Raw genomic sequence first — 14363 nt, 5'->3', positions numbered from 1 at the left:
CAACCTACAAATGGTGAGAATGCACTTTTTTTAGGAATATGAGAAGTCCTCTAGATTTTTCATCATAAATTATTGTCATAGTATGATAAAGCAACCTGTTGTAGTTTTATACTTTCAAATACTTCTAAAGGTTTCCTAGAGGATTAAAGAAAAAAAATAATTTAAAAGGTTCCTGTTTTGTTCTGGGGTAATGAAAAATTAGACCTACATGACGCTGTTAATGCAACTTAATTTGTTCATGTAGCCAGGCTCTTCCGACTGATGTGTAAACATTTTGTGGTGCAAGATCTAGAGAAAGAGAAGAGAAATAGTATTTCAACTATTCATGGGTATCTAACTCATTACTTCTAGTGAATGCTTTGTTCATCAACATACAGGACAGATTTCAAAGCCTAACATTATTTTAGTGTTTTCCACTTTAAGGGGAGAAGTTGCTAATTGAATCTAGGGAAGGCTGTCTTTGGTATTTACTTGTCTGTTTTTGTCCAATATTGTGAGCCTCAACTCCCTACAGACAGAGAAAGAGGTGGGGAAGGCAATGGGGTTTGAAAATTTAGTAAGAAAAGAACATAAACTCTTATGTTATGGCAGTTTTTAAAATGTACTTACATTACTTGTGACATTATTTTGTGAGGTGCTTTTTATGCTAACATACACATTTGTATGGTTTAAAAGCAGTTATCTCCAATTTTGTGAATACTCACATTAATTTTCAGATAAAAAGATGGCTGATCTCATGGAAAACCTCCAGTAAATAACCTTGCTTGTTTGAGTCAGTGTCCTGTTTTTATTATCATTTTACATTTGAAAAGTCAGTGCAGCCTATTTGAGAAAAGATGTCTTTGCCTTTCTGGGGAATTACGGTCCGGGAAGATTGCTTGACCTACCTGACTGTAGAAATGCTGCAGTTGTCAGCAGGATATTAAATATCACTAGATGCTTATGCTATCTAGTTGGTTTCCCAATGTATGTAGTTAGCGTTAAACTAGATTTCAGAGTCTGCAGTATAAATACTATTAAATGTCACCCCCAAAGACTGGAGCTTTTATGATTTCAATTTTAACATCAGATTTGTAAGTTTTATAGGAAAACAATTGTTATTTCAAAATACACTGCTACATGTGGCAGTGTGTGTAACCACTGTTACAGGTGTTAACTGGAGATCCAAATACAAAATCAAGCAGTTCACAGTTTGACATCTCTTGCAAATTATCCCCTCTATTTGTCTAGAGTAACCATAATATACTGCACATCACTAGAGCTGTAAATTAGATACTTCAGATTTTGTGTACCTTTCTATATCTATATCATCTATATCATCTATATCTTTTATATCATCTATATCTCTATCTAGCTGTATATCTAAAAACTACCTTCTGTATAAAAGTTATCAGACCTGGTGTCTTTTGTTTTCCAAGTGTTTCTGAATAAGAAATACGGCCCAGCCTAAATAAAATGCTTTGGCAGCATTTTTAAAAGCATTCTATTTTGCAAAGGTAAAAGGTAGCTTTTTAACATACAATTTACTAAATTACAAATCGGAATGGCGATATTCACTGACAGGCCTTTTTGGATTTATAATATGCTTAGTCTGCTATTCCATGAGTTGATATTGTTATGCATAGGTTAAGTAATATACTCAACACAAATGAAATTATAAAGTATGTCAAAACAAGTTGCTGTTTTCATTACGTAACATTGCAGTGTGTAATAGTATGACATCTTATTATTGTATCCAACACATTTTTCTCAGAATTGCCGTGTTGAAAATACAGTGTGTCTGATCAAATACAGAAAAACGTGCAAGGTGCAACTTCTGTTCAGGCTAGGAGAGACATTTATTGCATTCAGGAATAAGGCGAAGCAACCATCATGCCTTGCTGTTCATAGTCACATCTTACAATATGTAAGCTCAGAGGTAACGCAAATGATACACATGGTGGATATTTATGGCATGAATTTTTCAAGCCCTACTCTGCAAGCAGTTTCATGATTTTTTGTGTCTTTTGGGGGTTTTCTTTTCCTTCTTTCTTCTACATTTTCTTGTTGTTCTTCTTTTCTTTCATCTACCCCCTGATGCAGCAATTCCCATTTAGGATAAGAACATATTCTTAAAAGTAAATTTCTCCGGCAGTCTGCTCTGATGTTGGAGTGTCTGAGTCACAGTGACAGTCCAGCAAAGCCTGCACCACAGGTCCACAAAACTCTGTTTCTGGATGGTGCTCCAGACTTCTTTGTGGCTTACTAGCTTCATCTCCTCGACCCTTTTTTCTGTTCCCTGTAGATCTTTTAGGAGGAGGGACGTCATACGAATAAGCTCTTTTAAAAAATCTTCCTTGGATGTATGAAGCTTGAGACTCAGAAATGTGGAAAAGAATTCATTAGAAATCAAGAAGAAAGCAACTAAGGTGCATTTATGCATTGAACCGTTGATAGATGTCATTCCCCAAACTGGAAAGCTTTCTGGGATCTCTCCTGAAGGGACCCCTGATGTGTCTTTTCCCGTGCAATTTACCTGAAGGTATGCACAGTACTTCTTTAAATCCTCTGTTGTTTGAATGGAGATATTAGGAAAAATACCTGCAGCAACAAAAAAAAAAGCTCCCCAAAATGCATATTCTCAATGATAACCAAGTGCTAATGGCACTCGGATCACCCACACCTGAATCACGAAAGACGGGCATATTTTCCTACTTAAATATTCAGACAGGGTAACCATGCTGACTCAAAAGATTGTTGCTTGTTTTATCAGGTATGTAAATAGCCAATGTATAGCATAGACACTGCTTTGGTGCGGGCTGAGTTGGTGTCACATTCTGACTGAGTAAATAATTATAATTAATTATTAATAATCCTATTATTCAAACATGCATTCTTTAAAGGTGTGTCCACTGTACATTTTTCAAAAACATGCCACAAGTGGAATCCAAATCTAGCCTCTGACATATGGCTGCAAAACTGCCACTTGATCTTCCATTACAACTGTTAAAAGCACTATGAGGAATATATTGGATTAATATCCTTTTGATTTTAATTTCAAATTATCGTGATAATGGCAATGTGTATTTATGAAGGTACAGTCTTTCCTTGATACACACTGAAATAATAAGCAATCTTTATTTTCTTTAGTGAAAAAAACCCACCTGAAAAGTAATATTAACACATGGCCCCCAAAAGACAGGAATAGAACTAAAAATATATTATGAAAGATTGAGTAACCTGATATTACATCTGACTTTCAAGCAGTTTGTTCTTAGCTCCCCTAGTTGGGGAAAAAAAAACCAACAACCAACCAAACAAAAAACCCCAGCAAGCTAAGTTGTTTTGTTTATGTTTTGTTTATTTCTTTTTACAGTAATAAGTGAAAAATTAACTATTTTTATAGGAGTTTGGAAAAGCATAAGAGCCTTGAATATTAGTCTGTCACTGCAGGAGTTTCTAGAGCCTGTGTGAGGAATGTATAACTATACATTCATATATACTTTCATATATTCTTTCGTATAAATGGGATGTCAACTGGTCATGGATGTAGCTGTGGATAAGTAGGAATGGGACAGCTCTTGCTTCTCACACAAAGTCTTACAAATATGCCTAGAGTAGGGAAGGAGATTGGTATGGCCTGCAAGTAACAAGTAGACTAAAGTAGCTGTTGCATCTTGTGGAGAACTGCTTTCCTGGTTTCCAAGGTCAATGATGGACAGAAAAATGCCCTTGGCTACATCCAGAAGGCACTCTTTTGAGCCCCAAGTTGTGCTGAGGGTTTGTTAGCAGTAAAATCCTCATTGGAGTTCATGAAGTTTCATGATGTCAAATGATCAGGGACTGGGTTTTCAAAAGATTTTTAGTAGAAATACTGTGTAACAGCCCCAGACTGACCATCCTTTCAAGGACTGGAAGTTGAAGTGAATGACATTGTGAACTACGCTGTTATTTACAGAGCATTTTGACAATTGGATTGTTCTTTATGAGCACAGACGGACTGCCTCAATTTTTTTGGTGAGAGATGCTGACACGACTAGTTAGCACATATGATCTCTATCCACCAAGGTCTAGTATTTGTTCCTCTCCTGGTCTTCATTCAAATGCTAGATAGGTTTATTTGGAGTTAGTAACCTTTTCTTAGTTGATTGATTGCTATTTATATAATGCTTTTTTTTTCTTGTTGCGTAAAGCATTACATAAGCCAAATACACAGGTAGATGTAAAATTACTACTGAATGAAATGCAATTGATAGCTTTTTAACAATAGAGCAGGTAAAAGCATTTTATGTTATGCCAGTTCCACTAAGTTAAGAAGTGACTAAAAACATGTTTACTAATAGCTAAAGGTCGGGTTTTATATCCTGAGACAGAAGACAGCTTTTTAGGAGAGATCGCTGTAACTGTTTAGTTAAATTCTAATAATGGATAGGTGCCTCTGTTTCAAGACAGCTTAATTTTCTGTGCTTGTGAACCATGCTATGAAAAAAAAGGAGCATACAAAAATAAAACGGGCTCTATGTTCCTGCAGCATTCCTATCATAAGATGAGAGCTGCCCCGTCCAAATGGCATGTTTTCTGCTACCGTCACCGCGTAGGGGTGGTTCGAGAGGTTATTCATTGCAAGAACACAAATTAAGCCGTGACCTTGACTCTCATTTCCCTAATACGTTGCCATTTGTGCGATTGAATACGTTTTCCTTTAAACGACGATGTCCTTATTGTGAGAAAAGAAGGCGCGCTGCGGGATTAAAAAAGCACAGCTAGGCGAGAAGATAATACATCATCCACACAGTCTCAAGAAGTGGTAATTTCTGGTGGTTTTTTCTCTTCCCCCACAGTTTACTCTTAATTTGCAGGTTCTCTGCTGCGGCGCGCCAAGCGGCTGCGGCCGGTGCCAGGCGGGAGCGGCACCGAGGGGCTGTGCCCGGGAAACCGGCAGAGAAACTGGCTTCCATTTCAAGAGCGACAGCTTCATTCTGCAGTGCGGGTTCAGCCCCACTGAGTTCTGTGCGACTTTTGACTGAAAATAAAATAAATTACCGAAATAAAAAGAAAAGAAAGAAAAGCATCAAACAAAACAAACCCCCAAAACAAGAGCAAAGAGCTGCATTTTATGCAGCCCCTTCATGTTTATGCCTTTTTCATTGACTTTTAATTGCAGGTAATGACTCGAGAAGTTGTTGCCTTTATGTAATGTACAGCCTGGCCGTGTGCCGAGTTAAGTTCAGAGCCTCGGCCAGGGCGATGCGGGAAGGATTTATCCCTGCTCTGGGGGGATGCACTGGTTGTGGTGATAAGTGGTCCAAGGGGCGACTTGCTTTCACCTGGCCCGCACCTCTTGCCCTGCGAACAGGAGGCGAGATAGGGATTCATGCTTATCCAGTTTCGCGTTACATGATTACTTGATAACATGAAGGATTTTATACTTTGCCGCAGCACAAATGCAAACACAAATAAGAGATTTGCCTGCTGGGTCATGTCACCTCATGACTGCCCATCACTGCCTGATACCCTCTAAAAAGAGCCAGTTTCCAAACGGGCTAGGGAGAATGTCTCCCGCGGTGGCATATGCCAGGTACGGGTTTTGTCGGGAAAAGTGAAATATTTGGAGGCAATTTGTAATATAGTGGATTAATTTTGATTGCTCAGGGTAGAAACAAAAAGAAGACTGTCTCTAACCATAGGCTGGGGGCTGGCTTTATTTGCCAAAATCAATATTTGTGTGGAAAGCTTAAAATATGTTGTTTTTCCAAGAGCTGAAGTTTTAAACAGGGGGAGGAGGAGGAGGACGCCCATGAATGAAATATTAGCAGCATATCGGTTAACCACTAAGTTCTTTTTTGTATTCATCGAACCGTTTCTGGTAAGAAGGGCAAGAGTCTAAAGACTCGGGGATAGATGCTCCTTAATGCAGGCTAGCATTTCAAAAGATACAGGCAGCTCTCAGCAAGTGACAAAATAAGGCTGAGACTGTACAGAGGCGGTGCTGAAAGACCGGAATAAAATTGCTCTGTGGCTTTCTACATCTCTGAATTATACATTTTTAATCGGATCTAGCACACATCGCATGGAGGTAAAAAAAAAATGCATAAAAGCAAGGATTCTTTTAAACGAGGTAGACTTGAAAACCGGCAGTCCCTGTCAAAGCAGCTCAATGCATCCGTTTGTTAGTGCCTCCCACTTGAACAGGGATCTATTTCTTACCCCTGTCCCTTCTGTCTCACACCTTCCTTTAGCTTCGTGCTTAGAAGCTAGAATATCGACCCATATTTCATACCTTAGAAGAAATCAATTAATCTGAGATGACAAGGCAGCCCCCCACACACTCTTCGGGCCCCTCGATACATTCAGAGCCTCGGGTCGCTACGGTAGTGTAGCCCTTATATTTTCGGTATTGTCCCATTACTAATTACACTGCCATCAGGGAAGGCCTTGCTTTTGGTTTGCTCTCTCGCAGAGATGCGCTAATGCTCAGTGCCCGACAGTCCAGAGCTTAGCTGGTTCGCGGAGGGAGAGCGAGAAGGGGTAATTTAGTCAGAATTGTTCACTTAAAACTCACAACTCCTTTCGGGGAGCGTCCCCTCCTTGGAAATATATTCCGGGGGTGGGGCTGAGGGGAGAAGACCATTCACCCGTAACATTCTGCAAAACCCACTAGTGAGCTTTTTCACTTCTAGATTTTTCTTCTAAGGCGTCTATTTCTATCATATGAAGAACAGTGTTTGTCTTTGCCTTGCGAATATCTCTAGAATTTGTAGGCAATCTCGGCGGAGTGGGAGTGGGGAGGATTTGCCTTCCGAGCTGCTGGAGCCCGACTCGGCCGGCGCCGCCAGCAGGTTTGTCCTCTGGCGAGGGCGGGAGACAGCCACCTCCTCCAGGGCTGCAGTCAGAGCAAGTAGTCTGTGCTTGTCTTCCCTAATATCCCACGTGAAAAGTCAGATCCTACTCTTATTCGAATTGCAGGTTGGGGTGGAGGGAAATTGAATATATATATCGGATCCAGGAAGTATCTTTAGGAGCAGATCTCTTCTTCTTGATGGTGCCAAACTGCACAGGGCTTTGAGTCTCACTGCCCAACTTTCAAATCCTTTCTAAACTTGATAAAGGGCTACAATAGCAGTCCAACGAAGTATAGATTAAATTCTTGTATGATTTGTTTTTATAGCACATATGTAAGTAGGATTCATTATAATTTAAACTAGATCAAGATAAGAGATTAATGCTTTTATAGAGCATCTCTGCTGAGATTTCCTATGGGGCTAAGATTAAATCTGCACATTAAAAATTATCTCGTTCCATTTCTTGTTGAAAAAAAATATTAGATGGTTTAAGAAGAGTGACTCCATGTCAGAATAAGAAAATTGTCGAGGTTCGTCTAGCTCCGACAACAATCGTGCTTTCCTAACGGGGTAACTTTCCTATTCATCAATTTCTTGTCTCCCCTCTGAATATGCCTTTGAGGATTCCATGTCGGAATCGTGCAGATGTCACACAGGAAACCCCCCAAACAGCTGAGGTACTGTCAAAGCGCCAAACTACAGAACCGTGAAATGATTGCTGTCATTACGTTTGGGATGGTTTGTGGACTAAACTTGGGAATTTCTGAACCTCGAACCTGGCTGGAAAAGTGAGAAAGGCTGCAGGCTCAGGCCCGCCTAATGAGACGCGACACATCGCTTTCCCTGTGCGAGGTGAACGGAGCTCGACAGATTCTTCCGCTGCCCACGCAGAATTTAAATTACCGAGTAGAAAAGTAGTCGACTTGCTCTTACACTTTCACTGATCTCTGAAACTACATATCCCAGGTATTTGGTAAAGTCATTCCAAATAGTGTCAATTAAACACTTCCTCTACAAACGGAAAATCTTAAAGCTACCCACATACACCAGAACCGATTTGCTCAGGTGAACAAAACCTGCCTGTTAGGAAGAAAGTTCGTTAAAAGAAGACCTTTTTGCAGCCTAGCTGCAGAAATCCGGAACACAATCTTTATTTTCAGTGATTAAAATAGTGATGCTTCACATACTTTAAAATAAATAATAGTGAAAAAAAATAATAAAAAGGAAATCCAACCGTCCCCAAAACTCAACTTCTTTCAGTGTTGATTGAGAGGGAATGCACTTCTTTTTACTGGCAGCAACAATATTTCGCATTATCCTTCTCACAAACAGGATGTCTGGAAAATTATAACTCAGCCAAGCTAGATGTTGAATCTATAATTTGCAGTTTGTCACATTCCACTGGGAGGGAGATGTAGAGCGAGTCGTGGAGTGTCTTTTTACAACTTTTTTCGCCTCCGCAGATCAGGTCGGTTCCTAGGACCGCGTGGTGGAGACCAAAGTGCTGGTTTCTCAGGCAGTCTCTGTGGAGCCTGCATCCAACTCATGCAATAAAATCCCTGGAACTGAACGTGAAATGAGCTGCTAGGTAAAGCCTCAGCAAGGAAAACAGAGGGCTTGTGAAAATACCGAACCATTTGAGCACCTGTTTTTCGAGATAGACAGTTCTCTTTGTGTTTCAGGAACCTTCCTTTTCCCCGGCAACTGTTGGGGTGCTTGATCCTATTCAAGAGAGCGCATCGCTTCCTTTCTTCCCCTCAGCGCCCCTCACTGCAGGGCCATCCCCCCCCGCCCCCCCCGCCCTCCCCAGAGGGAACACCCAGCTCTCATCTTCATAGCTTCACTTTCCATTTTCCCGGATAACTGGAGCTTACGTATGTGGAAGAAGGTGAATAGTACCCCCAAAATTCGTTGAGACCAGTCCAAGGTAGCACAAATTTCTTCTCATTCAATCCTTAAATACATTTCGTGTTGTAACTTTTCTGGAGGGAAGAGAAGCGTTAGTGTAAAACAGATTTAAAAGAAGCAATCTTCTTTCTGTACTGAGATCCATAGTTAAAAACCGGTATTAGAAATGGGGAGGAGACACGGGAGGGGATTCGGATTCCTGGGCATTTGGAAGGTATCGATGCCGTTCTCACTTTATTTAAACAAACGCAAGTGTGAGGAGATCCCTAGAACAGGCAGTAGCCCAGTTTGGGCTGGAAGCTGCCACGCCGAGTAGCAGAGCAGCAGCGGCTGAGGACCCAGAAGCTGACGGTGCGGGTCCCGCACCGCACTCGCACACTTCTCCTAAATTCCTGGATTTTTCGGCAGTGAGACGCTTGTAATTTATGCGGGATCCTCATTCCCACACTTGGTCTGTAAATTCGGATCTCAGGAAGAGAAGGAATGCGAGGGCAGCGGGGGGAAGGCAGCCCGCCGTCCCCGCAGGAGAGCCCAGTGGTGCCGGGGAGCCTTCCGGGATATGCGCGGCCGGCTCGTCCCAGTGGACAGGCTTCCTCGGAGAAGCCCCTATGCACTGCAGGGGCAAGCTCCTTCACACCACCTCTGGCCACGAAATGTCTCTCCATCACACATAACACCCCTTCACAGAAGGTTTAGGAGATACTCCATCTCTGGAAACACAGCGGCACATCTGCATGCAGCTCTTAATAACCGGGCTGCCTGGCGGAGGGAGTCGGTCCCTGAAGAAAGATGCTTTTCAAAGCTGTCTCACCTCAGCACAAATTTTTTTTCCTTTGCCGCCTTCTCCCCCAGGATGTGTCCAACCCATCTCAAAAAATTTTAGCCCGCTGAAGTCAGCTTTCTGTTTTCAAGCTTTTAAGGAGAACGATTGCCATACGTGGCGCCAATTCTCCCCTAGGTTACATCTCTCCTTCCCTTTGAAGTCTGCTGGGTTGCAAAGAGGAGAATGAGAGCAGAATTTGGTCCCTGGAACTAACTGTGATGTGGAACCACTCTGATTTTCATTTATTTATTTATTTCACGTGAAGGAGGGATGGATTTTAAGATCCGGTTATAAGTTTTGTCGCACTCTAATACTCTGATATTGTAAGTGCATTTATATAAATGTCGGCGCTAATCTTGGCGGGGAGTGCTTTACAAAGACGGGAGGACAAGCGAGCGGAGTCTCCTGTGGGGTGAAGATGGTGCGGGAGGATCGCGTTTTCTCAGCGGAGCGGGGAGGGGGTGAAGAGCACAGAGGACGCGGCAGCCTCAGTCCCCAGACCGGTCCCCAGACGAAGCCGGCGCCTCCCGCCCCCTGCGAGTCAGCGCCGTTGGGGTGGGCAGATCGTCCTGGGAAGGGGGGGAACTCTGGGGCTGAGGCTGCGGGCCAGCCCGGGGGGACTGAGCGCCGCCGCCACCGAGGCCGCTCCTCGCAGCCAGCGGAACACGAGTGTCCCCGTGACGGGCACCCGCGCTCCCTCTGGCCTCGCTAGAAACAGTCCTGCTGCTGCTGGGAGCCCCTGGGTTTTTTACGGTCACAAGAGATTCTCCTTGTCCTCGGCTATCCTGGAGTTTAATAGCTGTCTTTAAAGAGGGATATTTATTGGGATAAAAGTGGATTGCAAGCTGCAACAACGTTGCATGTGTCTTTCATTTAAAAGACATCGAGAGCTCCTTCCCCCCCCCCCCCCGTCTTTTTTTTTTTTCCTCCCCCAAGGCATTTAGTGCTTTTAAGGCACAGTTATAAACACGCTGCCGAAGTGCCAACACAAGGAGATGCGGGGGCAGGGAGAGGATCTATTTCTCCGGGTACGGAGCAGGCGTTTCTCCAAGAGGTTCACGGAGGAAACGCGTCGTTTTCAAAAGAAATCCGGGGACGGGAACTGTCCCTGGAGCGGCTCCCGGGGCCGTGTCCAGCCCCTCTCCCGGGCAGGCAGCGAACTGGCCCCCCGCCGCACCTGGCCGCGCACCGCGGGCACCGCTCGCCTCCCTCGTCCCTTCACCTTTCCGTCTCCCGGAGGCTTACGGGAACCGCTTCCATCTCTCCCTCTCCACAGGAGAGCAAAGCGACACCCCACCCCACAAAACACACCGGCCCACCCCAAGTCCCCGAGCACCACCATTGCGTTCTGTCCTGACGGGGATCCGCGCCGCCCGCAGCGCCAGCTCCGTGGTGGCGGCAGGTAACGCTGTGAAACAGGACGGAGTTGCGGGGGTGGCAGCCTGGTTCTGAGAAATGACAGGGAAAGGCAAGTTGTGCGTGTGGCGGGTGATGCCCGCAGCTACTCGACTGTGGATGAAACAAGCATCCCTCACTTAGCTACCCCTTTCTCCGGGAAAACATTAAATTAGAGGTCGGCTGATGAAGGAAGGGAAGCCGCTCGCCGAGAAATACGTTGGACCTGAATTGATCTTCCCTTCACCTTTGGCTAGGTTCACAGGAAAGGTCTCTAAGCCGTTCCACAGCCCCCATGGCCATTACTGCACCGAAACTTCAGCCTTTCATTAAAGCCTCTCTGCTTTTCCCCCTTCCCGCTCCAATGGGGGAAGGGCCCACTGAACTGGGTTTTAAAACAGCCTCAGTAGAACAAGCAAGCGCGGGCCCACGATGCTGAAATACTCATATGAAGTGATTGAAGTCTCGGGTTTACTTTACTTCACCGAGTACTCCTTTCACGAGGAAGCAGGGAGCAGCTCTACTCCTTAATTCGGACCCTTTTCGAAATAGTCTCCTATCTCTCGACTGTGTTTTAAATCTTGTCAATATGCGAAAGGGCCATGGAATTCAACACTTCAAAGTTCACACTTTGTGTGAAAACTACTTCCTTTTCCAATATCCACAGGAATGCATCCATATATGGCTCATTTCTTTTTCATTTTATTACCTAAGCCTTTTTTTTTTTAATACTTTCATTTAGAAACTGATTTTTTTTTTCAACTCAGTAGTGATATTTCAGATTTAAAATAAAGGTCCATTTTAACCGCTTTGCACACATGCACACACACCCCAAACACAGACAGAGAGGCAGACTGGATGAGGTCTGTTTCATAACAGACAAACTCTCTTTTAGGCTGGTTTCTGATGTGAGAGATTTCTAGTTTTAAGTTTCTCTGTTTTCCATTCCCTCTACACAAACAACCGCCTATAATTTTTATTTCTCTCTTTAACCCTAGGACAAATTTCTAAGCTGTTTAATAAAGAAGAAACACCAGCTCTTAATTTTACAGCTTCCGAGAACAGGGCTGCAGCTACTGACGTATCAGTCAAATAGATTAAAGAAGACCCTTTACTTGAGGGTATGTGCCCCTGAAATCATCTTGCTCTAAACCTCTCGGGAAGCTGGGGGAAGAGGGAGAGAAGCGAGGGATTACTGTCGTTCAAAGATCCCTGGAGAAATGTGAAGAGGTTGCGGAGGGGAAATGTTCTTTTTTTTCTGTCCTCCCTTCCTCCCTCCCTCCCTCCCTCTCTCCCCTCACCCTCCCCTAACGTTTGTGTGTGTGTGTGTCTGTCTGAAACAGATCTGTCTATCGAAAATGGGCCTGGAACTCCCTCCTGTGTTGGGATTAGGTCTTGAGGGACCTGGGGTGGAGTTAGACTTCTTGCCTATTTTCATATTCATTAGAAATGGGAGGTTGCATAAGAAGTCCTGCTGAGCTTCAAGATATAAGAGCAACTTCGGGTCCCCCCTTTCAAGACAAGACAAATCAAAGGGTCGGAGGCAAAGTAGCTCCCTGAGCTCTGAACGCCTTTCCCTCCCTCCTTCTTTTCCTCCCATCCACTCACTCTCCCTCCCTTGTTCACAGTCCAGCCTCTGTCTAGGGAAGAGGCTTTCAAGCAGCCTTAGATGATTATGGATTTTCTGAGCGAGAAGTTTGCCCTGAAGAGCCAGCCGAGCAAGAACAGTGACTTCTACATGGGAGCAGGAGGCACTTTGGAGCACGTTATGGAAACTTTGGACAATGAATCCTTTTATAGCAAAACGTCAGGCAGCAAATGCGTACAGGCCTTCAATCCTCTGCAAAGGGCTGAGCATCATGTGAGGCTGGAGAGGACATCACCCTGCCAGGACAACGGTGAGTCGTCGTCCCAAAGTTATTCTCCCTCCTGGAGATGTACAGGGGAGGGCAGGGGTTCTCCTGCACAGGGAGACCAAAGGTAGCTGTGCAGCCTTTGGGTGCAGGCATGTGAGGGGCTGTTAGGTCGTAGTAAAAGAACAATAACAAAACCAATAATAATAAATAAAATTATAATAATAGTTATTATTATTATAAAAAAAAAAAAAAAAAACAGAGGGAGAAGGCAACTGTCTACTTTAAAGAGCTCTTTTCCTTTCAGTGCAACCCTCTGGCTACTGCCTTCCATCCTGGCCTCTGCCAGAACGCGCGGCTTGCCGAGGAACACAGCGCCGGGCACTCCGGCACAGCCCACCCGGCCCCGAGCCCACGCACCCGGGGCACCAACGAGCCGGCGGGTCCCGGCGGCTGCCGAAGGGCATGGTCGTCCCCCGGCCGCCCTCCGGCACCACCCGGCCGGCCCCTAGCCGGCCTCCGGTCGCCCCCCGGGGCGCACCCCGGGCACCCCCTCCCCCGCTGCGGGCAGCGACATTTTCACCCAGCAAACTCCCGGGAAAAGCATCCCCGGGTGTCGGTGTCGGAGGGACACCAGACACGGCCGGCTCCCCAGTGCCGTACCAGGAAGGGGACGGAAGGTTACTTGGTCATGTTTGCTTCTTTCAAATATCGTCCTACCAGGGTAGCGAGATTCTCTCTGCCGTGTTATCAAATAATGCGTAAAGGTGATTCTTCCGAAAAATGATGTAGGTAATCCAAACAATAATGTTAAACATTCCATCAATTGTTATATTTTTCTGGCCGATAGGCAAGGCGAATGTGGAAGGTTTTATTTTTGATACATTTAAATTTTTTCCTCATTATTCCAACATGATGGAAATCGCATATAGAAAAAAAAAATAATTTCCTATCAGAATTGGAAAACGTGGTTAATATGAGCTGCAATAAGGTGACCGACAATATCTTACTTTTTTGACTTCATTTAGTCACTGAAGTATCTACTTTTTTGAAAACATGCTTTTTTTTTGTACGAAAAAATTCACAAGGAATAATGACAGATTTCTGCAAGTGCCACTTAAAAAAAAAAAAAACAAAAACAACTACAGAAAATTGATTTATACGTTGAAGTTTTTCTTAATTACTTCATTTAATGGGTGCCTCGAGGGCTTTGGTGCATTTCCTATCTGATGATGATGATGATATGTTGATGGTAAATATGTAAAAATTCTGTTTTGCTCCTATCAGCTCGGATTGAAAAAAAAAACATTTTTGAGAATGTGGGAAAATCCCAAAGCAAGCTTCTTCTAGTGTGTTACATGCCATCTTTGTAGATTTTAATTTCTATAGAGTTTTAAACCTTTTTTTTTGACCTTTTTCTGAGAAAAAAAAAAGAAAGGTTTTTTGGATCCTATAACTTATGACATTTCCAGTGATGTAAGTAAAAATATTAAAAAATAGGAAATATTTTCATTTCCTATTAAGAACCTATTGCAGAATATTTCTTATCTCTACCACTCAGGT

The 14363-nt window shown here is 43.8% G+C and overlaps 1 protein-coding gene across 1 annotated transcript in view; it reads left to right on the top strand.

The window, feature by feature from the left end:
* ALX1 (ALX homeobox 1) overlaps positions 1 to 14363 on the top strand; it is a 47132-nt gene that overhangs the window by 13013 nt on the left and 19756 nt on the right. Inside the window, exon 2 of the mRNA XM_064655534.1 lies at positions 12576 to 12845. Within this exon, the coding sequence (XP_064511604.1) occupies positions 12617 to 12845 (229 nt within the window). The 5' untranslated portion in view covers positions 12576 to 12616. The remainder of the gene's footprint in view (positions 1 to 12575; positions 12846 to 14363) is intronic.

Source organism: Pseudopipra pipra, chromosome 5 (genome assembly GCF_036250125.1).
Source record: "Pseudopipra pipra isolate bDixPip1 chromosome 5, bDixPip1.hap1, whole genome shotgun sequence".
Taxonomy (NCBI): Eukaryota; Metazoa; Chordata; class Aves; order Passeriformes; family Pipridae; genus Pseudopipra; species Pseudopipra pipra.
This window is presented reverse-complemented; position numbering and strand designations above follow the sequence as displayed.